General features: G+C 56.5%; 5 protein-coding genes across 5 annotated transcripts; 2 read left to right on the forward strand and 3 right to left on the reverse strand.

Annotated features, from left to right (window-relative positions):
* Positions 1–1,043: 1,043 nt before the first annotated feature.
* EsH8_VI_001135 (Hydantoinase B/oxoprolinase-domain-containing protein) lies at positions 1,044–5,224 on the forward strand (the record flags this gene model as incomplete). The annotated part of the gene is made up of 3 exons (XM_083272388.1): positions 1,044–1,257; positions 1,376–4,668; positions 4,823–5,224. The coding sequence occupies 3 exons, from the start codon at positions 1,044–1,046 to the stop codon at positions 5,222–5,224; spliced, it is 3,909 nt and encodes a 1,302-aa protein (XP_083127562.1).
* A 278-nt stretch (positions 5,225–5,502) lies between these two features.
* EsH8_VI_001136 (major facilitator superfamily domain-containing protein) lies at positions 5,503–7,090 on the reverse strand (the record flags this gene model as incomplete). Its single annotated transcript, XM_083272389.1, has 2 exons — positions 5,503–5,747; positions 5,806–7,090. The coding sequence occupies 2 exons, from the start codon at positions 7,088–7,090 to the stop codon at positions 5,503–5,505; spliced, it is 1,530 nt and encodes a 509-aa protein (XP_083127563.1).
* A 6,613-nt stretch (positions 7,091–13,703) lies between these two features.
* Positions 13,704–17,765, reverse strand: EsH8_VI_001137 (uncharacterized protein; the record flags this gene model as incomplete). The annotated part of the gene is made up of 6 exons (XM_083272390.1): positions 13,704–13,892; positions 13,961–15,372; positions 15,435–16,374; positions 16,435–16,850; positions 16,932–17,451; positions 17,508–17,765. 6 exons carry the CDS (start codon positions 17,763–17,765, stop codon positions 13,704–13,706), a joined length of 3,735 nt encoding a protein of 1,244 aa, XP_083127564.1.
* Positions 17,766–17,992: 227 nt separating this feature from the next.
* EsH8_VI_001138 (uncharacterized protein) lies at positions 17,993–19,750 on the reverse strand (the record flags this gene model as incomplete). Its single annotated transcript, XM_083272391.1, has 1 exon — positions 17,993–19,750. The coding sequence occupies one exon, from the start codon at positions 19,748–19,750 to the stop codon at positions 17,993–17,995; it is 1,758 nt and encodes a 585-aa protein (XP_083127565.1).
* A 2,058-nt stretch (positions 19,751–21,808) lies between these two features.
* On the forward strand, positions 21,809–23,599 carry EsH8_VI_001139 (MFS transporter; the record flags this gene model as incomplete). The annotated part of the gene is made up of 2 exons (XM_083272392.1): positions 21,809–22,202; positions 22,263–23,599. The coding sequence occupies 2 exons, from the start codon at positions 21,809–21,811 to the stop codon at positions 23,597–23,599; spliced, it is 1,731 nt and encodes a 576-aa protein (XP_083127566.1).
* Between the last annotated feature and the right edge of the window lie 770 nt (positions 23,600–24,369).

Genomic DNA, 24,369 nt, shown 5'->3' on the forward strand with positions numbered 1-24,369 from the left:
TTGTACAGGACTCGGGCTATGTCCGATATCCGGCAAGCCCCGTCCATTACTCCACAACTAGGACTACCCTAATTATGGACAATATCCACCACTTGAATCGAGCTAGGGATCTTTCAACCGCTCCATGCAACCATCCTTGTCAAATCAACATACATAATGCCGCAAATTCGCAATTCAGTCACACCGAGCAAGGCTTAGCTTTGATCTCTCCCCTTGGTGTAGTTGGTTCATCACGTTCGACTGTAATGGTTCATCCACAATAATCGAAAGGTCTCTAGTTCGATTCTGGAAGGGGAGAACCTCTCTTTTTGCGTTTTTGTTTCCAAATATTGCGATGCGAGAGACTTAATGCGAGACAATAACTGCCTGTGCTATCCAGGAAATCGGCTTTTGCTTCATCGCAAGTCCGTTGCCGAGTTTCGAATAGGGCGACCTGTCTCAACCCCGGCCTGCGGCCGTGGAAGCCGGTGATGTAGTTGTCAGCGCTCAGGTTCCGGAAGCAAGGCCCGGGAGAAACATCCGGGGACAACTGAACGATTGTGTATTCGTGAGCGTCAATGACACAATCAACCGGCGTCCCGAATCGACCCTCGCCAGAGCGCCCATGTGCCGCCGCTAGGATGATAGTGTCGGGTGCCCCCCGACCAAGGGCGGGGAGGGCCCGGTAGCACGCCATCGCGCCGTCCGACAAGCCCGACAGACGGCGCTTGGTCACTTATCGCCGGCGTAATCGGCGGCCGCAATCGTCGGCTTCAATTGCCGCAGGGAAGTGCTGGGTGTGTTAGTCGCCGATGAGATTGTCATATTTATGTGCATGATGCCTTCACTTGCGATGCGCCAGGAGACTCACTCACGATAGAACGAAATGCCGTTGTTCTGAAAACACACACGCTCTTGCATTCCCGGCCCTCACTGAACGGCGCCCCAGAGATACCCCTCTCCCTCAACTCATGCGCTAAAACCCGGATCTTCACCGAAAAATTGACCAGAATTTGCGACGCCTCGGGCCGTTTCTTGGATACTAGGCGAGGGGAAAGGAAAAAATGGTGGCCGACATCAGCGTTTCAATCGACCGCGGCGGCACGTTCTGCGATGTCATCGCGCACATTGACGGCCGCGAACCCCTCATTTTCAAGCTCCTTTCCGAGGACCCTGCAAACTACGCCGATGCACCGACCGAGGCAATCCGCCGCGTTCTCGAGGCCGTCGAGGGGACGTCCATCCCCGTAGGCGAGAAACTAGATGGCTCACGTATCGGTAAGTCGAACCAACTCTCACCGAGGGGGACAGGGAGAGGGAGGACCGCACAGTCTCTCTCAACTCACGGAATCCCCGGTCGAAATGTCTGAATCCCCTCACTGACGGCCGCCACCAGCCTCATGCCGCATCGGCACAACAGTCGCCACAAACGCACTCCTAGAACACAAGGGCGAGCGCTTCGCCTTCCTCACCACAAAGGGCTTCAAGGACGTCTGCCTCATCGGCGACCAGTCCCGCCCGAAGCTCTTCGACCTCAGCATCCGCAAGGCCACCGCGCTGCACTCGGCCGTCGTCGAGGTCGACGAGCGCATCGTCCCCGCCGACTACGACCTCAACCCCGCGCCCCTGGACAAGGAGGCCGCGCTCTCGTCGCCGGACGCGTCGGACGGCACCCTCGTCCGCACGGCGAGCGGCGAGCTCGTCCGCGTGCTCCGCCGCCCGGACCCGGACGCCGTCCGCGCCCAGCTCCGCGCGCTGCGCGACCAGGGCTACACCTCGGTCGCCATCTGCTTCATGCACGCCTACCTCCACCCGGCCCACGAGGACCTCGTCGCCTCCATCGCGCGCGACCCCGAGCTCGGCTTCGAGTTCGTCTCGACGTCGGCCGCCACCTCGCCGACCATCAAGTTCCTCAACCGCAGCACCTCGGTGTGCTCCGAGGCCTACCTCTACCCCGTGATCCAGCGCTACGTCCGCTCCTTCGCGTCCGGCTTCCGCGTCCCGCCGCAGAGGGTCGACTTCATGTGCTCCGACGGCGGCCTCAAGGCGGCCTCCAAGTTCCGCGGCAACGAGGCGCTGCTGAGCGGCCCCGCCGGCGGCGTCGTCGGCATCGCGCGCTCGTGCTACGACCCGGACGAGGGGACGCCCGTCATCGGCTTCGACATGGGCGGCACCAGCACCGACGTGTCCCGCTATGACGGCAAGTACGACTACCTCACCGAGACGTCCATCGCGGGGCGCACCATCACGACGCCGATGCTCAACATCGCCACGGTGGCGGCGGGCGGCGGCTCCATCCTCTTCGCGCGCAACGGCCTCCTCGCCGTCGGCCCCGAGAGCGCCGGCGCCCACCCGGGCCCGGCGTGCTACCGCAAGGGCGGGCCCCTGACCGTCACGGACGCGAACCTCTTCCTGGGCCGCCTCGTCCTCTCGTCCTTCCCCTCCATCTTCGGCGACGGCGCCGACGCCCCGCTCGACGCCGCCGTCGTCGCCGCAAAGTTCGCGCGCCTCACGGCCGACTTCAACGCGCAGACGGCCCAGTCGCTGACGCCGCACGACGTCGCGCTTGGGTTCCTCGACGTCGCCAACGAGACCATGTCGCGCCCGATCCGCAACGCCACCGAGGCCCGCGGCTTCGCCCCCGAGAACCACCACCTCGTCTCCTTCGGCGGCGCCGGCGGCCAGCACGCCTGCGACATCGCCGACAAGCTCGGCATCCGCCGCATCCTCATCCACAAGTTCTCGTCGCTGCTGTCGGCGTACGGCATAGCCCAGGCCGAGCTGCAGCACGAGGCGCTGGAGCCGTACGGGAGCCGGCTCGACGCCGCCGCGGCCGCCCACGTCGCCGGCCGCCTCGCCGCGCTGAGGGCCGCGGTCGCGGAGGAGCTGCGCTCGCAGGGCGCGGGCGCCGACTCGCTCGTCTTCGACGAGAGCCTGGTGCTGCGCTACTTCGGCACCGACACCAACCTCACCATCTCCAGGCCCGAGGACGGCAACTACGCGGCCAAGTTCGAGGAGACGCACCTGCGCGAGTTCGCCTTCTCGATGAAGCGGGACATCGTCATCGAGTCCGTCAAGGTGCGCGGGACGGGGAGCGCCGGCGCGCGCGTCCAGGAGGCGTCGGCGCTCAAGGAGCTCGCGGCCAACGAGCGGCTGGCGGCCCCCGAGCCCCGCGAGAAGCAGAGCGTCTACATCGACGGCGCGTGGCACGACACGGGCGTCTACCGCCTCGGCGACGTCCCCAGGGGCGCGGCCATCCCCGGCCCGGCGCTGCTGATCGACCAGACGCAGACCATCTTTGTCTCGCCGACCTTCCGCGCCCACATCCTGTCCGCCCACGTGCTCCTCGAAAAGCTCTCCGTCCCCTCCCCGACCGCCATCCCGTCGGATCCCCCCGCTTCCTCCTCGGAGCCGTCCCCCTCCACCTCGCTCGACGGGCCCGTCGACCCAATCCAGCTCTCCGTCTTCGCGCACCGCTTCATGGCCATCGCCGAGCAGATGGGCACGACCCTCCAGCGCACCTCCATCTCCACCTCGATCAAGGAGCGCCTCGACTTCTCGTGCGCAATCTTCTCCCCCGAGGGCAAGCTCGTCGCCAACGCGCCGCACATCCCGATCCACCTGGGCTCCATGCAGTTCGCGATCCAGGCGCAGCACCGCCTCTGGCAGGGCAAGCTCCGGCCCGGCGACGTGCTGCTGACGAACCACCCGCAGTGGGGCGGCACCCACCTCCCGGACCTGACGGTCGTGACGCCCGTCTTCGTCGACGCCGGGCGGGGGGAGGGGGCCCGCCAGGAGATCGCCTTCTACGTCGCCTCTCGCGGCCACCACACCGACATCGGCGGCAAGGGCATCACGTCCATGATGCCCGAGTCCCGCGAGCTCTGGGAGGAGGGCCTCAACGTGCCCTCGCTCAAGATCGTCTCGGCCGGCGTCTTCCTCGAGGATGAGGTCCTCGCCGCCTTCGAGCGCGCCGGCTCGTTCCCGGGCTGCAGCACCTCGCGCCGCCTCGCCGACAACATCTCGGACCTCAAGGCCCAGACCTCGGCCAACCAGCGCGGCATCGTGCTCCTGCGCAAGCTGTGCGCCGAGGCCGGCCTGGCCGTCGTCCACCGCTACATGGGCGCCATCCAGTCCAACGCCGAGCTCGCCGTCCGCGGCTTCTTCAAGTCCGTCGCCGCGCGCCACCCGGAGGGGCTCGAGGCCACGGACCACCTCGACGACGGCACGCCGATGCGCCTGCGCATCACCATCGACCCGGCCACCGGCTCCGCCCTGTACGACTTCACCGGCTCCGGCCCGCAGATGTGGGGCAACTACAACTGCCCCATCTCCATCTGCCACTCGGCCATCATCTACACCGTCCGCTGCCTCGTCGACATCGACATACCCCTCAACGAGGGCTGCCTCAGCCCCGTCGAGATCCGCGTGCCCGAGGGCTCCGTCCTGAACCCGGGCCCCCGCGCCGCCATCTGCGGCAGCACGCTGGCGAGCCAGCGCGTCATCGACGTCATCCTGCGCGCGTTCGGCAAGTACGGCGCCAGCCAGGGGTGCGCCAACAGCTTCGGCTGGGGCATGGGCGGGAAGGACCCCGCCACGGGCGTCGTGACCAAGGGGTGGAACTACGGCGAGAGCATCGGCGGCGGCGTTGGCGCCGGCGAGGGGTACCACGGCGAGCACTCCACTCATGTAAGTCTGTCCCATCATCTCGGGCCCCCCTTCATCTCATCCACATCTTTTTGTTCACTCTCTCTACCTCCCTCCGCCCTCCACCCAAAAACATCTCCAAAGCACACACAGCAAGGGAAACAAAAATTCGAGCTAACCCAACCCCCGCGAACAGGTCCACTCGACAAACACGCGCCAGACGGACGCCGAGGTGGTCGAGAAGCGCACGGCGGTCCTGGTCCGCAAGTACGAGATCCGGCGGGGCAGCGGCGGCCTCGGGACGTGGCGCGGCGGCGACGGCATCCGGCGCGAGATCCAGGCGCGCATCCCCCTCAAGTTCAGCATCCTCAGCGACCGCCGGGTGTACCGGCCGTGGGGCATGGCCGGCGGCGGCGCCGGGCAAAAGGGCGAGAACTACGCCTTCTTGTTCAACGAGGACGGCGGCATGGAGAGGATCAACCTCGGCGGCAAGGCCATTATCAATTTGAAGGAGGGCGAGTATATCCAGGTCAACACGCCCGGCGGCGGCGGGTACGGCGGTGACGAGGTGGAGGATAGGCATAGAGGGTACGTCTGAAAGACACATGACCGAGCATTATAGATGATGTACGAAATGGAACGGGTAGACAGGCATGGGTTAATGGCGCTACACACGTCTCGGGCTGCAGACTGATCCGACTTGATCAAGTCGGGTATTATATTGGAAAAGTACCTATCAAACCCCAACAATTACAACTTTCCTGTGCACAAAGCACAATGTGGTATAAACTCGTCTCTCGTCAACGTTAAAAACTCCCTCCACCAACTATGGCTATCGCCACTTGTGGCTGCATCTAGATTTCACATTGTCCCCTCTCAAGCAACCTCCTTTTCAGGCACGGTGTTAGTGGTTCCCGGCGCGGCGATGTCCTCGATAGTCTCGTCGGAAAACTTGAGGTCGTCCTCAACGGGGATAGTGTCCTTGATCTTCAAGAAGATGATCGGAGCGCCAATGACGAGCGCGCCTGCAAGGCAGCCCCACGTGGCGCCGAAGATGGTGTTGAACGGGGTCTCGAGACCGTCCAAGCGCCAGAAGATGGCGGCACCGGCAGATTGAATTCCTGAAAGTTTTTGTTAGTCGGGTGAGGGCATGAATGCGACGGAGAAAGTGCAACATACCCTTGTAGAAACCTGCCAGGTTGGCAGCCTTGCGGGACGAGTTGGAGAGGGCACCCATGTACCAGTAGATGCTCGTCTGCCAGACGGCGTCGAAGAAGCCATAGAAGATGTACAGGAACATGGGGCCAATGTAGGCCGATCCGCCGTCGGTCCAGTCAACCGGGACATAGTCCTCATGCTTGGCCTCCTCTCGCGTGACTTGCTGCTTCTGCCAGGCGTAACCTCCGCCCCAGATGATCATGGTCAGGACAAACAGAGCGATGAAAGACGCCTTGGCACGGACGCTACGGCGGACTTTGGGGAAGTCAAGGGCGTAGCCGAACACTAGGGCGCCGAAAATCTGGGCGAGCCAGTACAGCAGGTTGTTCAGGGCACGGGTGCGGGTGTTGAAAAATGAGGCGTTCATGTCGTTGGTCTGGTAGGTGTAGAAGATGTTGGAGGTGAAGAACATGGGGAACAGAGTAATGATCCAGGGGTCCTGGGCCAGGGTCTCCCACAAACCCTTGAACTCGGACAGCCAGGAGGGGTTCTTCATGACGATGACCTTGGAGCCGTCTTCGCGCACGATCTTGGGGACGTCGCACATGAAGAGGGCGAGGATGGCACCCAAAAGCATGAGGACGATGAAGGCGGCGTAGGTACCGTCGGTCACGGCGCTCCTGGAAGTCTTGTTGATGTTCTCGGCGAGGGGGATCAGGGAGCCAATGACGGCGCCGAGGTTAAAGATCATCCAGAACCAGGAGATGTAGCGGCCCTTTTCCTCCTCGCGGGGGTAGGACATCATGATGGCACCCTGACCGGTCCACAGGAGACCAGCGCACAGGCCGAGGAAGGCGCCGGCGAAAATGACGAAGCCCTCGTTCTGGTTGTGCGAGTAGGACAAGAAGGATGCGGCATAGATGCAGTAGCCCAGGCCGCCGATGCTGAGAGTCAGACGCAGACCGAGACGGTTGGCAAAGGTGCCGGCGAAGAAGGCGGCGACGGCAAATGTGGAGTTGAGGGCCGTGTTGGCGTCGTTGGAGGCCTTGGTGGAGACCTGACCACCGCCGCCGAGACCGGTCAGGGCGTTGAACATTCCCGGGCAGAGGAAGCAGATGAAGGCGACCATGAAGAGCTGGATGCGCGGCGACGCGTACCAGAGCTCGGTGCCTCGGACGCGAAATCCACGGTACATCCATCCGCCGGGGCGGGGGACGGGTCCATCAGCGACCGGGGCAGGGGTGGGCTCGGGGGCGGCGGCCGTGGCGTCGGGCTCGACGGCGTGCTTCTCGTCGGTGGAGGACATGGTTGCGGCGCGGGCGTGCGACAACGAGTCGGGGTTCAATGAAGCAATTGGTGGTGCAGCGCAGCGGGGCGGCGGGCGAAGGTGACGGTGATGTGTGCCGCCGCTTGGTGTTGTGTCGATGCCGGAGACTGAGACTTGATCGTTCCAGACGATGACTACGGGGAGAGGAGGGGAATGGAGGAGCCGAGGAGGGCAGGCACGCGGAAAGGTGAAGAGACTGGAGGGAAAGAAGGCCAAGCGTGGCAGGAAAGCGCCGGGGGAGTGTGCAGCTTCTTTATGGGACGGTTATCGGGCTGCAGGTTGCAGTCGTGCCAGGCGATGATCGTAGGTGGAGTCTCTGGATGTTCGGCGCGTGCCGGGGTGTGGCGTGGCGTGGGATGGGAAGCGAGTAGGAAGGAAGGAAGGAAGGAGAGAGGGAGACGGGACAAGGTAGGGATGGGATGGGATGGGATGGGGTGGCAAGGGTGAGGTGAGGAGATGAGGGAAGGAGCAAACGGCAACAGTACAGCAAACAGCAGTGTCAGTCGGGGCAACTGGACAAACAAGACTGACTGATTTGACTGGTCTTTCCTGTTTCCTGTTTCCTGCTGGGGGATGAGATGCACGAAAAGAGCTGACTGGTTGCAACTGGTTGCAACTGGTTGGAACTGGTCGGTCCCTCGAGCCAAACGGCGCCGGGTTTCTGCAGATATAAAATTCAATGAAAGGGCGGACAAGGGAAAAGATGCCCGGGGGGGTTGGCAGGCGGAATGCGGGTGTGAGACAGTGGAGGAAGAGGATGCGCAGGGCTAAGGCAAGGAGAGAAGACGCCAGCGACAGATTGGGACGGTTGGAATTGGGACGGAGCTACCCCGGCCTGGCAATGGCAAGGTAGCAGTGCCCCGGTGTGCGTCTGACGTGTGGTGAGTTGTATCCGAGGTGGCTATCGGGCTGGGAGCTTTGGAGATAGGTAGATGGTTAACTAGAGGAAGGCCGCTGAGGGGACCTGGCTAGCCGGGTTGGGAGGTCGAGCAAGGTGTGCGGCGGTGATGGAGAGGTGGCAGATTGTACGAGTCGGAGAGGGCGCAGGACGGCAAGCTACGTGACAATTGACGGGAGGAGCAGCGCGAGTACAGACAGATACGGAGGGCGTAGATACGGGCATCAATCGGCGGTGCTCGATTTTGGCTTTGTTTCATTCATCACGAGGGAGGGAGGGAGAGACGACGGCTGACAGGCCATGCCATGCGCTGAGAGGCGGGCCGGGGAGGGAGGCGCTAGGTACCTTGGTGGAATGCGGTGGGTTCGTGAAAGGTGACAATGGCAATTCAAAGGTGACAATAGCAATCGGGAAGGATTCTAGCGTAGACAAGACGAGACGAGACGGGTTGGTGGTGGTGGTAGCGGGAGTGGTGGTGGGAGGACGAGGGGCAGGGGTGGTGACTATCGCTGGGCAACGGGGGAGCAGCCGATGGGTGGAGGACTTCTGCGATGGGAGACAGACCCGGCTGCGATTGACATGACATGGACTAGAGTCCACAATATACAGAAACGGACGGGGCTCGGCACCAAACGTTGATAAGAGGATCAGGCTCCGGCCCGGATAATACCGAGATAGTAACAAAGCAAGCAATCATTCATCAGGCGGTCTGATTGAGGGTACAAGGGCGGTGCTGGGAATGTGGTACAGAAACCAAGAAAAGACTTGGACATAGGGGAAGAAGAAAAAAAGGCGAAAAAAAAGTAAAACCCCCGAATGAATGGACGGCGAATCAGCTTTGCCTCAAAGAGACGATGTCGATAATCAAGGGGCAAGCGTTACGCACTAATTAATTACTAACCACCACCAAACCACACTGCGGTACGGGTACGGGCACATCGAACGGGATCCGGCCTGCGTCGGTCCAAATTTAGAGAAACTTCAACGGCGCCGGACGGCAGGCAGTGGCGGCCCCAAGCCATGACGACGGGGCGGCTGCTGGCGGCTGCGACGGGCGAGTGCTAAGCAGGTGCTGCATATCATGTGAGGGGAGGATAAAGGAGGGGAGCGGAGGGGGAAAGGAGAGTGAGGTTGGAATTGACAGCTGTTGCCCTCGAGAATCATGCCACTCTCCTGCCGCAGATGCACCAGACGGGTCGGGTAGCAGAAAGGCAAATGCAAGTTTGCGCTTTCCATCCATCCATTCATGTCCTCCTGCCGTCCTGCCCGCTCCTGAAAGTTTCGGTGCCCTTTGTGTGCAGCCCTGAGAAGTTGTTTCACTCAAAGTTTGGCAAACACTCCGAGCTCGCACCTTCTCCCCTCCCAATCTGTCAGTCGCGTGCCTGCCTGTCTCTGTTGGAGATTGGGGCAGGCGCATACAGAGGACATGCCCGAACACACAAAGCACGGATACACGGTAGAGGCCAGAGCCCTTGCCCCTGCCCACTTTACCCCGATCGATAACGAGGCAAAGGGCCGATTCTTTACGGCTCCTATTGGATCCTGCTCAGTGGTCACGAGGTGGCGGTCCTTCCGTTTGGCAGCGACTCGACCGACGATTGGGCCCCCATTCAGTGTGTTCGGCCGGTTGGGGAAGGAGCCCAGCAGGGGGATGGGGGATGGCAACCACTGTTTGCCGATCACACTGCCGCCCCAATGCCGAAAACGCATTAATTGCTGACATGAAGGATTGCTGTTGCTTTGCGCACTACATACATGTTCGTATACCTCTAGAGCACACCAGCGCATAGCATTGCAGTGTGTGTGCCCTAGCTGCTTACTCTGGAGAGTCAAGAAGCTTATTAGCATGGGCCTGTCGTTGTCCGTGGACCATCCATACCAGAGAGACACAGCATGCGGCTGAACTGGCCACGACAGCGGCGCCACACTCTTTCACTCTCTCTGCCCCTGTGCCGCCTGTGCCTGTGAGACTGGATACGAAATCAATGGGATGGACGGTCCAACAACAAGCCTTCTCGTGTCTGTCGAGCTTTCTGTTCCGGGCATCGGGCGTCGCTTATTCAGCAGGGTCCCTTGACTTGATCTCGTGCCTGTCCACTTTCCCTCACAAAGCAAAGCAAAGCAATCGAAAACATACGGGCCAACGCAGAAAGAAGGGACGACGCCCATTGATTACACCCGCACCTGCCTGCAACCCCCATCTGCACCTGCCTGCCATCCATCCTGTCATCCCCGTCAGCGCCCACGTCCCCTGCCACCCCATGCGGAGAAATAAAAGTGGCGCCGAGGGCCAAGATACGGTAGGTAGACAAGCATCGACCAACCAAACGCTGCGATGCACTGGGCTCCGGTACGTCTAGCCTCCCCCCAGGTGGCCTGTGCGGGCATGTAACGTTTCTCTGAGCTCCAAAGCTCTGAAAAGGAACGAAGGGAGCCTCGTGCCAGGTCTAGGCTTTGTCTGGCCTGGTCACAATGCCCATTATCTCTTGCCGCGCTGGCTATCAAAGAGTCCCCGTCCATCCACGCCGGTGAACCTCGACTTGACGGTCCCGCGTTGCGACCAACACCGTGGCCTGGGGACCGGTTCTCTGTTGCATCCGGGGCCACAAAGGACCGGCGCTCGTGGGTTCGTTACACAGATAAGGTCGCCTGCATTGCAAACCCTCAAGTCGCGACCCTCAATTTGTTTTGTTTCCCTTTCTCCCTCCCCCCCCCGGCCGACGCCGGAACATGCATGGCAGCACTGACGAGCGTGTACCACGTGGTTGAGTCTAGACTTCCTCTATTTCTCTTTCTCTCTATATCTCTCTCTCTCTCTGATCTGGAGGCAAATAATTTCCTGGCATCCATCTCACCAACATCGCTACGGCGCGGCACAGCACAGCACAGCACAGCGTCAATGGTCGACTTTCCTCACCTCAGCGGACGAGTCATCTTCTAGTCTGCATCTCGGTGCTTCCGTTGAGCCTTCTGAGAGCATATCTATGCCCCAAAGTTTCTAGCTGTGGATAAATACCACCCCATGATACGCACAATCTCGACACCCCATTGATATCTGGCAAGTCTCCAAACGGGAAATCTCATCGTAACCTACCCCACAATACCACCACCACCTTGCCACACCACTCGAACCCAAGGTTACATGAACATTGCCCCCATCGTCCTTCTTCACTATTACACTAAACGCTCATGGTAGCTTAACCAACCGCATGGATCTCCCTGCTCGCATCTGTACGTATCCGGAACCCGACCCGTCCAATGTCCGACGCCGAGATAGTCCTGATACGCAACCTCTTCAACATTCAGTCTTCCCGGTCCGCGGCTCTGGGTCCGCTGCACCCGAGAATCTTGATTCCCCCATCAACTTTATCTCACCAACACATCAATAGGAGCGTGTATGACGTCCCTGCACAACTTGACCTGAGCCAGTATCTAGACGTGATGCATCACCCTTGCGAGCCTTGCCGCGTCGCGCGGTAGGTATTGAGCCACTCGTCAAACAAGCAAGGTGGATTTCCCGGGACACCTCGATGTAAATTTTGCCGTTGACCTGACAACCGCGTGACAATATAATTCTCCGGGTCCTGGTCGACTCTTACCGTAGGCCCCATTTACATGCCGGGCTGACAATTTTAATACCGAAAAGTTCGGCCATCGGAAATGAGCGCCCGGGAGCTGGCAAGTATGCAGTGAGATGTGCATTGCAAACCCCTGGCAACATAATTCTTCCTCACGACCAGAGCACAGCTCCATCCGCAATGAAAAAAAAAGCCTGTCAGACGTCCATCAACACCCGCCCCGCCCGCGCGCCCGAGGGCAAGACCGCGAACGGGGACGAGATCATCACCGCTCTCTATACAGCATACCGAAACGGTAAGCCGCCCCCCTTGCGGAGGGTGCGAGAGCAACCAGAGTTCTTCACTCTAGGGTGTCGAGGATATAAATCATCAACCAGGGTGGGATCTGTGGCTCCTTTAGGGAACCAAGAGAGGGTCGAATACTATAGAAATGATTCTCTGAAGTATTGTCGACATAAGGAAAAAAGAAGAAGAAAATCCTAAGAGCTGCGGAGGGAGGACGCTCTTTTATACACAGTTTAGCAATTTTTTTTTCGTTTCGTTTGTTTTTTTACTTGTGGAGACAAACAGGTAATTGGGGGGTCGGTGTGTCGTGAAGTGTGAAAATTTCGTTTTTTTTTCCTGAGCTCGAGCCTTTTGGTGATCGCGCAGGTGGCGTAGTGGATGCGGAAGCTGGCCGAAGTTGACCTCACCGCCGAGGCCAATCTCCCGACATTTGAGCACAAACGCATTAGAGATGTCAGATCCCGGGTGCAGATGAACGGGTAGGAAGTGCCACGGCCCGGACGTAGTCGCGGTCGTCCCCAACCGATGTCTCCCTCCCGAAAAGAAGCGCGATCTCACGATATCAGAAGGCCCGGCACGCAACGGAGATGGCGTCCGGATTCACAGCTTCACACCGTATTCCTTCCAATCTTCATGACATGACTCGGGCGGGATGTCCTCAACCCCGTAATTTCGTTAAAGGAAATATGTGATGCCTGCCGGTAGCATCCCCGCGGCAACACACATCCTGATGCTCATGATGAACTGGACTGAATAATCAAGTCGAAAAACAGCAAGACAAAGTGTAGAGCTCGCCTCATGGGCCATGACTCGCTGAGAGGGCGGGTTAAAGCGTGGGAATATCAGGAGGGAGCAAGCGTGGGCTCTTCTCATCTCTACAGACGCGTTGAGGAATGTGACTATCGTCAAGTGAACAATTCATGTCATGATATGCCACTGATCTCAACCCCGTATCCCACTTGCAAAGACCGAATAGACGTTGTACTCAATGCCGGGCGTGGCCATTAACATTACGCTAAGCTCTCGGTGCCCCAACCAACATCAAAACCGGACTCGGACGCTGCTATTGGCGGGTTGTCATCTGCCATAATGACCACCGCCACCAGAATCAGGGTCTTGGCAACAGTACCAAAAAAATAAAAATAAAGAAAAGATGGACACAACTAAAAACATACAACACCAGGTATTCGCTGGTCGTCACCGACCCAACTACTAATCCGGCCCTCATTGGCTTATCTATGGGAGAGCGGACGGGATCCCGAGTTTTCCAATGGGTATGGTCGTATGTGTCGAAAAAGTGAGGGAGTAGAGCTTATGGAGGCCTGGTGTGCCTCTCTGAACCGAGCCGCCATGGCTCCCGCACTCCAAGCCGCGTCACATCTGAATATCCACTCTTCTTTTTTTCCTAAAAGGGAGTTGATCACAGGCGGGTGTGCTGCAAAGATTTACTTTTGTTCTGAAACGGTGTTGGGTTGGGGCTGGCTTGAGTCGTGGGGACTGGAGTTGTCCAGAGCTCTTCTAGATGTTGCGATATCACATTTTCCCAGTGGCGGATTTCCGAACCTGAACTGGTGGGCGCCGCCCTTCAATTAAAGCAAGCAGAACATAGATATCTCCGCCAAGGCAATATGTACCAGAATTACCGTTATGTTCCCAACGCTTAATACAACAGAAAACATCACGCTGCGCCAGTATAACATCCATAAAACCCAACGCTCTCCTACAAAGTTCTCGTGCTGCTAGCTTCTTACGAGAAACTTCCAGCTGCCAACTTTAGCTCCGTGTCCGTAAACAAACTAACATTGAGCTTATGGCCCCGACCAATGCGTATTCAGTTGTCTTCGATGCTGCCAAGAAGCCTCGGCACCGTCGAGTCTGGACAGCGCAAGACCAAGTTTATAACAGCCAAGTAAGTATCGAGGAACCCTTGCACCGTGTTAGGGTCAAACCGATGGGACCAGAACGCCAGAGCGCCGGAGATGATGCCCTCTTTCTCGTCTACCTGAAGAACTAGGTCGTACTGCATAGCGCGGTCAGTATTCTTTTCCCCAAACAGGCATTGTGAGAGAACAGTTGGTGGCTGCTTACCTCTGAGCCGTCGCGCTTTACGATGGGCTTGAACCCGAGGTCGCGCTGCTCCAAGTGGTACTTGAGGCTCTTCCCCTGGTAGTGCACCATGCGGATGTTGATCATGGTATTGAACAGCCCTCGGTCCGCCGGGCACCCCACCAGCTTCTCGATGGCCCTCAGGGAGCATGGCTGATGCGCCAGGGCATCGATATTGGCCTTTTGGAACGACTGCATCAAGTCCAACACGGAGCGTGTCGGGGACGCCAGGTCGGCACAGGCGGGCAGGACGCTCAGGACGGGCCCCACGACGTCTTCCAGGTTAGCCACGGGCGCGTCCCGGCTGGCGACGACCTGGCCAAAGGACACGACGTCCTGCTGCGTGTACCGCTTGAGCACCATCGCCCAGCAGAACTGGAACAGGTAGGACGTCGTGACCTGTGCGCGGTGGCAGAAGTCGGATATGGTCTGCCGCTGCGAGGAGGGGATCGAAAAGGGAAGCAGGACCTCCTCGGCGCGCGGGGATCGGCCGGGAGGCCCGGGGAGGAAGCAGGGCTGCACGCCGCGCAAGACCTGCTCCTGCCATGCTTTATTGTTGGCCGCCACCACGCGCGGCTCGAACCAATTCGCGTAGGCGGCGAACGGGACAGCTGGCTGGGAGGGCGACGCACCGCTGTAGAACGTATCCAGCTCGGAGAACATGTGCTCGACGGCCACGGTGTCGGTGACCAGATGGCTCAGGCTCAGCGTCAATAAGACGTCACCAGAGCGGGTCTGGGATAGTATGAACCGGTGCGATGGTACTGATTTGGCGTCGGCGGCCCCGGATGTCAGTTGCTGCGAGAACACATCGTGGTCCTGGCTGAGCTGGCCGGCGGCGGCAGCCTCATCTTCCACGCGCCGAATTTCGATATGGGGCTGTGCTTTGCGGAGGACCGCTTGGTACAGGGTATCATCCTGTGGGTTGATAACAAACAGGGTGCGCAAGATCGGGTGCCGGTCCACGGCACGCTGCCAAGCTTGAGAGAGCTTCTGGACGTCCACTTGTGCGTCTGGTCCTTTCGCCGTCAGCCGCGCAAGAAAGCTGGCGCAATAAGGCCGGCCGGGATGCGTGCGGCTAGCACCATACATCTGCTGTTGGAAAGGAGTGGCCGGCACCACGTCTTCGACGTCTTGTTCAGAGAGAGAAAGAGCGTTCAGCACGCTGTGGTTTGGTTTGGCTGGAACCTTGACGTCGACACCACCCGACGAATTGCAAGTGGTTGGCTTGCTTCGGCTGAGGATGCGGGCGGCGAGCCCCCGGATAGTCCTCCCGGCAAGCAGGTCGTGCGTCGTCATCTTCACTCTCGCTTCTCTGCAACGACGCGTAACTTTCATGGCCATAACGGAGTCTCCTCCGATGGCGAAGAAAGAATCGTCGAGGTCGATGCTGACTGTGGCCTTGTCAGTTCTTCCTGCCGCTAAACTCCGATTCCGATGCGCAGCAACAACATACCTTTGTCCATCTCCAGGACCTCGCTCCATAAATCACGCAGACGCTCCTCGAGTTCAGTTCCCGCTGCCTTGGTAGCGCTCTCTTTGACGCTCGGATTGCTTGCTCGGCGGAACGTGGCCTCGTCCATGTCGTAGACGGCGCGTGTTATCGTCTTCAAGTCGACCTTGTACGAGACCAAAAGGGGTAAACGTCTCGTGAAGAGCAGCAAGTCTGGGATCATGTAGCTCGGCAGGGGAGACGCAAGCTTCCGTCGCACAGATTGCTCGACCTGCGCCGTATTGGCAAGATTATGAGGCTCGTACAGCTCCCAAAGATTGCTGCTGGGGGTGTCCCCTGTGCCTTCATTGTTTTCGTGCAGGCTGATGACGGCAACCAGCTTGTCTTTGCAGAGGCCTTCCTTGCCATCGAAGACGGCAACGTGCTCCACCCCCTGAATCGAGCGAATGTGGTGTTCAACCTCCTGCCGCTCGATTCTGTGCCCGCGCACCTTGATCTGCGTGTCGCGCCGGCCTAGGAAGTTGAGGCTACCGTCGGCGTTGTACCGTACCAGGTCTCCCGTCTTGTAAAGCCTGCGGGGGGCGCCGTCGGAATCGCGTCCACAGAGGGCTTCGTCTTTCTGCCACGCCACATTGCTGATGAAGGCCCGACTGGTCTCGGCCTCGTCTCCCAAGTACCCACGTGCTAGGATTGGGCCGTCAACCAATAGCTCGCCCACAGCTCCTATGGGTGCCAGACAGTCCTGGTTCGCCATGTCGGCAACCCAAAGTCTGCAAGCCACGCCAAAGCCAATATTGCTCGCTTCCGAATCTGGCAGTAGCCTCTGGCTGATGGCCGAGTTCACCGAGGCCTCTGAAGGGCCGTAGGTGTTAATCAGGTACACATGTGAAGCCCACGTATCTACGTCGGACTGGGTGAGAGCCTCTCCGCCTAGTGAGAGCACCTATGAAATCAAGGACATTAGCTGGGGAACGATGCGTGGCATAAGGTTGATGTAACGTACCTTGACGCTCGGCACGTCCTTGGGCTGAAGTGTGCGCATCAAGGAAGGCGTTACGTCCAGTAGATTGACCTGCATTCTCTGAACGAACCCGACAAAGTCGGACATACGTTCCTCTTCAGACGGAACGCAAACACACCCGCCGGCGACGAGAGTGCCGAATATCTCCAGGATAGAGCTGTCGAACACGTAAGAAGCAAACTGCGCCACCCTCGAGTTTTCATCAAGCTTGTAGCCGACGACCTGTGCGCTGAGGCCGGAGGAGATGGAGCCTTGCGGTATGGCAACTATCTTGGGTTTTCCAGTAGAGCCTGACGTTGAAATAACATAGGCAAGATTCTCGAGGCTTGGCTTTGGCATCTCACCCTCTGGGTCGGAGGTTCCCGGTGTGGGCTCTAGAGACGCCAGACTGGCCGAGTCTACCACAAAGACATGGCTGAGTAGTCCCGATAGTTTTTGTTGAAGTGACTGCGATGTCAGGCCGACTGTAGATCGCGTACGGGTAACGATGTCGCGGCATCGGTCTTGAGGCCAACTCGGGTCGACATGGGAGAAAGCCCCGCCCGCCCGCAGCACAGCACACATGGCCACCACCGCCCATGGCGACTTTTCGAAACTGAGAGTAACCACCTGGTCGGGACCGGTGCCCTTGGATACCAGCCACCGCGCTAGTCGGTGCGAGAGCTTGTCTAAAGCGCCGTAACTGATGTCTACTCCGGTTGACTTGAGCGCGGGGGCCAGAGGACGGCTCAGCATGTTTCGGGCAACAAGCTCGTTAAGGGTAGCCGGCACCGCAACGGGGCTCGAGGAATTCCAGAGGCTGATCTGGTCTTTCTGGCATTTGTCCATGAGGTCCAGCTGAGTAACCGGCGTCGTAGGATTGGCAACCAGAGCGCGAATAGCCGCGCCAAACGCGGACATGACAAAGGCGGCCTGTTCGTCCGAGAGGTACGTGTTGGAATAGTTGAGGCGGACCGAAAGGGTTTCTGGACCGTCACAGACTGCCAGAGCGAGATCGTACTAAGCGACGGTGTTTAGCTATGGTCGGTCGGGCAGCCGGGTCAGCTTTGACTTACCTCATCCATTTCCTTCATGTCTAATATGTCTATCTGAGCCCCAACGCCAATATCAAAGGTTTTTCTACGGACGTCTGTCCTTTGGACGTCCATAATGGTGTTGAATGGCTGGCGTTCCCGCATTCCAAGGTTTTGATAGATCCTAGGAAGTGAGGCCGCCTGGAAGGGCATTGCGCCATGGAGGTCCTTCTGGCAAGATTGTATCACCTCTAGCGATGTCATACCTTCGTCATTGAACTGGGTTCTTATAATGTTCATGTTGATAACTGTAAATGATTCAGCATATAGTTCCTCAAGTCGCGCATAGGATACACAAAGACAAAGGCAGCAGGGTTTGGCATCGAAAAGTTTCGACTCCAATATTGCTCGTGCATGGGTGATATGGTGTACGGGGGAGGAGGTCGTTAATATCTAGATAAAACACTTACTAGAAGACGTTAGCACTCCATTAATGGCAAAGCGAGACCATAGAAGAAGAGTAATAGTTACCTGGGGCCAATAATCGTCTCAATATTGCGGACTGGAAGTGCTCTCCCTGATACTGGGTACCCAAAACACACTTCCTTTTGGTTTGTATAGCGGCTCAGAGTCAATGACCACGCTGCATATGCAACGTTTGATATGGTAAGACGGTATTTCCGGCAGAATGCCTGGATCGTGGGTGTATCGCAGAGTGGGATGAGCTCGGTTGTCTTAGTTGCCTCGACAACCTTCCGCTCGTTCAGCGCCGTCAAAGGTGGAAACCAACAGGGAATCAAGTTTTTGAGGTATCTGTTCCAGAATCTGTCCATCGAGGGATTTCGGTTTTGTCGCTCAATGTACTTGACGTACTCGTAATATGGAACGACCTCCTCGTCCAGCTTTCCAACGTAACCCTCCAGGAGTTGAGTGATGATGCACATGGAAGAGATGGCGTCCATCATCAGGTGATTTTTGCGCAAGTAGCAATAGATAGACCGAGAGCTATTTGAAACCTGGTATATGGTCAAGCAGGCTAGGGGAAGCGCGCTGAGCGGATTGTTCGACGGCTTTTTCGTCTCCATTTCGTAGTCGAGGACGACATCTTCCTCGTTGGCACATGTCTTGTACCTCACCACATCGGAAGTTTTGACGTTTTGCAACACGCCCATGCAAAAAGGAGAAGACACTTTGCCTCCAGAAGACTCAACAAAAACTGTGCGCAGCATCGTGTTCTTGCGGATAACCTTTAGCCAAGCCTTCTCGAACTTGCTTTGGTCAACGGATTGCTCTTTCGGCGCGGCATTGAATCGAAATAGGAGGTGTGCGTCATAAATGGAGGCCCGTTGGTTAAGCATGCTCACGAGCATCCCCTGTTGAACAGGCGGACACGCGTAAGCATCTTCGAGATTGTAATCCGTGGCTCCCAGGCTGGAGCTCTTTAGACCTTGATGAACAGCCTCTATGAATGGACTGGCTGCAGGCTTCGCCGTGCTTAGCTGCTTCGAGACTAGAGGCCTGCCAGGTTCGAGGGAGGCCTGGTTGGCCAGTGACATGCAGGTCGACTTGATGTGGCCGAACCACTTGAAGAGGTACTGCGTCCGTCGCATCTTCCGGTTGTATTCAAACTTGAATCTGAGGCCACTCTCTTCTCTCACAACTTGAACTTCGATGAGGCTGAGGCGGGACGCATCCGCACCAGGACTGCTAGGTTTGGGCCCTGAATTCGGGAACTGAGGTTGCCCCTCAAACGGCTCTAGAAAACCACCTGGTCTGGCCGAAGACTTGCAAAATCCCCAATAATTGAACAAAATCTCCATTGGGAAGTTGAAAGGCCTTTTGTTGGTTGGAAGCTGAAGCTGGGCTGCTGAGTAGGAGAGGCCGTTGTAGAGATTTGACGTTCTGGCCTTTCGAACCTGCTGGATGGCATCCGAGATGGTAGGACAACGGGGCTCTATGGTGATGGGGCTGAATATACCAAAACAACCAACTGTTTGGGAAACATCCAAGCCCGCCTTGAATTGTTCACGGCCATGACCTCCATTAAAAGCGGCCGGGACGTGGTCTTGCCCGAAAACGGCCGCGAAGGAGAACATCAACGTGCCTAGAAGCACGTCGACGGTGTCAACTCCCGCCTGTTTTTGCCAATCAACCAACCCTGCGCTGGTGGGATTGTCGAGAACGAAAGAGTAGTCGCGGATATCCTGAAACAGGTTCGGAGTGTTCTCAATGCTCCAGAACTTGGCAACCGCTGCTGAGTCTGCGGTTATAGGCGATGGAAGCATGCTGGACGGACCAGCAATGGACTTTGCGTGGGTGTTGAGGGCTTTGAGCCAGGTCGGAAATGACGTGGTCTCAGATGGGGGTGTCTTTCCATGTTCAAGCCAGTCTTCCAGATCTTGAGTTATGATTCTCCAAGAGTAAAAGTCAATAACTAGTTCAAGAGCTGTGAGACTCAAAACACTGGTTATTCCGGACTCCGTATGCACATGAAAAAGCTCGGCTCCAAAGACTGGCCCCTTAAAGGCATCAAGTTCAATTTTCGGTTGGAAATCGAGAGCAGAGCGTTGTGAATCGCTTTGTGTGGCAGAGTGAATGCGCATAGCGAAGGCATTATCAACTTCGCTCGATATTACTTGCTGATAGCCCACATCTTCGCTCTCTGCGAGACGACAGAGCCTAGTGCGAAGCATTGGGTGAATCTCAACAAGCATTCTCAAGGCGCCCCGTAACTCATCGTCTCTGATATCGCGTCGCACCTGCAAAAGGTGATTCTGGTGACGGAAAGCATTCCCAACTACATGGTCGGCCTGGAGTTGGAGTTTCTGAACAGGCGAGAGTCCAAACTTGTCCGCACCCAAGGGTGGCGGCGGGCTCTCGGGCGGCGTAGGGAGAGAATTGATCCGCGAAACAGCAGTAGCTATGGCTTCAATGGTATCGAGTTGCATGATCTGACTCGCCGATACCTCGTAGCCTAGCCGGCGACACTTTGAGCTCACATGCAGAGCGGCTAGAGAATCGCCACCTACGGCGACAAAAGACTTATCGTTGGAGAGGTCGGCTTCATTGACCCTGAGAATGTCGGCCCACATACTCCGTAGGTTCCGTTCGAGCTCTGCCTGATTTCCTGTCGGCATGGCGACTGTGCCGAGGTGAAAATCCCCCATGTTGTGTACTATACAAAAGGGATAACTAAAGAAAGAAGAATCGCAGTCGTTCGACTAATGGAAAGAGGAAATAGGTTAAGCCAAATTCAACTGCTATATGCTGAGCCAACTTGAATTGGAAGATGGCGGGTGCTGTGATATGGCAAATGTGTAGGATTGGCAATATGTTGTAGGCCACAGAGCCGATAATCATTGCATAGCATGCGAATCTCCTTCATTGTACATCTGGTTCATCCGCTCACCTGTACTCCCCCCGCAGGCGGGCAATATATCGACAGCACCAGGTGTAGGGATGGGCAATGACTCGTAGCGGATTTTCCCAGTCAAGATTGGTATCCGAGTCACATCCGACGATGATATGGGCCTAGTACCCCGGTCAATCCTGCTTCTAGGATCACGAAGACACAATATGTCACCGTAGAAGACATGTCGGATCACAACCTGAGACGATTCGAATCATACCCACGAAGCATTGTCTGAACTTCGACTCCGTGCACGGATATCTCCGGCCGAGCTTCATATCAGCCGAACTTTTTGTCACCGCCTGACGTGTGATCCCTGTGGGGTCGCCAAGTCCACGTTCGGATACTAAACTTACTGGTCAGATTCATAGTAGTGCCTCGTCACGTTCCGGTGGGAGGTGGTGGGGCGGGAAGGAAACTCTCGTCAACAGGGTCCATACCACTATGTGGGGACCAGGAGACTTGAACATCGTCTGAATAACATGCACGACGGCAGGAGTGCCTATATCAATTTAACAGGCCGGCTATGCGGTTGACAGGGAAAGTATCTTAAATAGAGGTTGCATTGTTCCCCGGTTATGACGAGATAGGACGACTCAAACAGATGAACGGCAGACCGGTGTCGTCGGCAGGATCATTCCACATCCCGCAATGCGTCTTCCGTACGTTTCCGTACGCTTACTCCAAAGTACAGTGAATTTATGCCGGCTATGCATGTTGCCTTCCGGCCTGGGTCTACTCCCAGCCAAAAAAGGAATCCCCGCAAGTAAGGGTTACGAATTCGGCTCCCAAATCTCCATGTTCAACTTCCTGTTGACAATCTCTCTACGAAGTCTGAGACTCAATTTCCTTCTTTGGTGCTAAACGACAACTCCGTTGATAACGCCTCTTCCCTCCTGTTTCCAGCACAATGAGAATGAACAGCGTGCCGATAATGACAGAACGCAATGGAGATATCCGCAACGACGAGCCAGCTCTGATAGGCGTAGGACTTGAGCTCGATCGGCTAGAAGCATCAGATCGAGATCAAGAAATCCCTCCGTCGACGGAGGGATACTTCGCTAAAGTAGCTGATGACGGGAAACAAGAAGAACTGGCCGAGAAAACTGACATACCACCGAACGCCAATGGGGATGGCACTTCAGTAGTTAATTCGAGTTCCGAAACTGAGAGCATCGAGTCTTCGTCATTGAACGACAACGCCTTCAACATTGTTGGATGGGATGGTGATGGTGATCCAGAACACCCTTACAACTGGCCTGCATGGCAAACTAGGCTCAACTGCGGGTTGATCAACATAGCCAACTTCATCGCACCCCTCGGATCTAGTAAGCCAGACTTCTCATGACCTTAAAACAATACCAACACATTTACTTACTGGAAATAAGCCATATTCGCGCCTGCTGTTCCCCAGGTCGTACTAGAGTTCAATAACGATAGTCCTGAACTTGCAGCCTTTGTTGTCTCGGTCGATATCTTGGGGTTCGCCTTTGGCCCTCTTTTGATGGCACCCCTTTCCGAAATGTACGGCCGTGTCAAGATATACCATGTTTGCAATTTTGGGTTCCTCGCTGCCACAATTGCTTGCGCTGTAGCTCCAAATATGGACTCATTGATTGTTTTCCGTCTGTTAAGCGGTATCTTTGGGTCTTGCTTTGGGACAACTGGGGCTGGTTCTATTACCGATATGGTGCCTCCGGAAAAGCGAGCTGGTGTTATGGCAGTATCCGCTGCAGGTTCTCTTCTAGGCCCTATAGTCGGGCCTATCGTTGGAGGATTCATCACTGCTGCATGGGGTTGGCGTTGGACGCAATGGGTTGTGGCAATTGCCAGCGGCGTCTTATCAATACTGATACTGTTTACCTTCCGGGAGTCTTATCACCCCATACTCCTGGAACGCAAAACTGCCAGGCTTCGGAAAGAGACAGGAAACTTGTCCCTCAAGTCCAAGTACGACCTTGGCCTTTCTGCCGCTGACTATTTCAAGCGCAGCATCATTCGCCCGCTGAAACTCTTAGTACGCTCACCTATCGTTACCCTCAGCGCTCTCTTCATCAGCATCAGCTATGCCATTCTATTCCTTATGTTCACATCTATGACAACAGTGTTTCAGGAGCATTATAGATTCAGCACATCGACTGTTGGTCTTGCATTCATTGGCTTGGGTGTCGGTTCAATACTCGGAGTTGCAATCTATGCCATAACCTCAGATCGGTATCTTCGAAAAAAGGCTGCCAAGTTCGAAGCAGCCTCTGAACAAAACACTACGACTGAAACCAACACGACTACAGTCAGCCCGACTGCACGAGCACAGGGTATACAGCCCGAACACCGTCTCCTTCATCTGCCATTTGGAAGTATGATGCTTCCAGTCGGGCTCTTGATCTACGGCTGGACGATTCAGTATCGTGTCCATTGGGTGGTGCCTATCATGGCAACATCCCTTATTGCGGCAGGGAACATTCTCGTTTACATGTCCCTCCAGATGTTTCTCGTAGACTCCTTCACCATCTACTCAGCATCAGCTCTCGCCGCAATGACTGTTTTGCGGTCCATCGCAGCTGCGCTGCTGCCGCTGTCAGGTTTAAAGCTGTACGATTCCCTTGGCATCGGATGGGGAAACAGCCTTCTAGCATTCATTAGTCTGCTTTTCATACCCGTGGCGCTGGTTATCAAAAGATTCGGGGCACATTTGAGAAAGAAATTTGAAATTAAGACCCTGTAGATGGAATAGGTAAAATATTGGACTGTATTGCAATACAATCATTCTGCTAGCCAGAAGTTTTGCTGATGCACAATATCACCGCATGGTGCAAAGAGGCCACGAGTATCTCCTAGGAAATAGCAGAGTGGAGGGCGAAGAGTGGAAGTGGTAGAACTAGTGATCTTGATGTTGAAGGGGATTGTCGAATTTTTGGAAAAGGGTCCACTATAGCTTGATGAGATCAATTGCTTCAACCATACCCTTAATCTGATAAGCAACCACAATTTTCTCTTTGGGAGTTACGATGGCATGCTCGTGTGACTGTTACCGGTGGTTGGACAGGGATGCCGGCATGTCAGAAGTGAAGGAGATAAAGACAGCTGCGAAATGGTTTGTGCTCGGCATTGTCGTAACTAGCAGTATTGTCGTATTGATTCGGATTCGGGTCGAACAAGCCGATCTGATGAAATGGGCCGCTCCAGCATTATCAAGGTTTGGACCATCCTTGCTGCCATTGCTCCCATTGGTAGGTGCACTAAAATTACCCCGGAAAGCTGGGCAGACACGACTCATACGGATCGTCGGGTTATTTTATCCATATGAAGCGATCAAAAGTCTCGGAATTGATTTCCCTCCATTCTTCATTTGGTTATCACTTTTTTGTCTCCCACGGAGACTTGAAACTTGTTGCAGGGGCCAATGACGGGCGCATTTGAACCCTATTGTTAGACCACCTTCAGCCATTCTGTATACACCTTTATCGATATAGAACAAGCTCGAAACCCATGTCC

This window comes from Colletotrichum jinshuiense, chromosome 6 (genome assembly GCF_051148585.1).
Source record: "Colletotrichum jinshuiense chromosome 6, complete sequence".
NCBI classification, from domain to species: domain Eukaryota; kingdom Fungi; phylum Ascomycota; class Sordariomycetes; order Glomerellales; family Glomerellaceae; genus Colletotrichum; species Colletotrichum jinshuiense.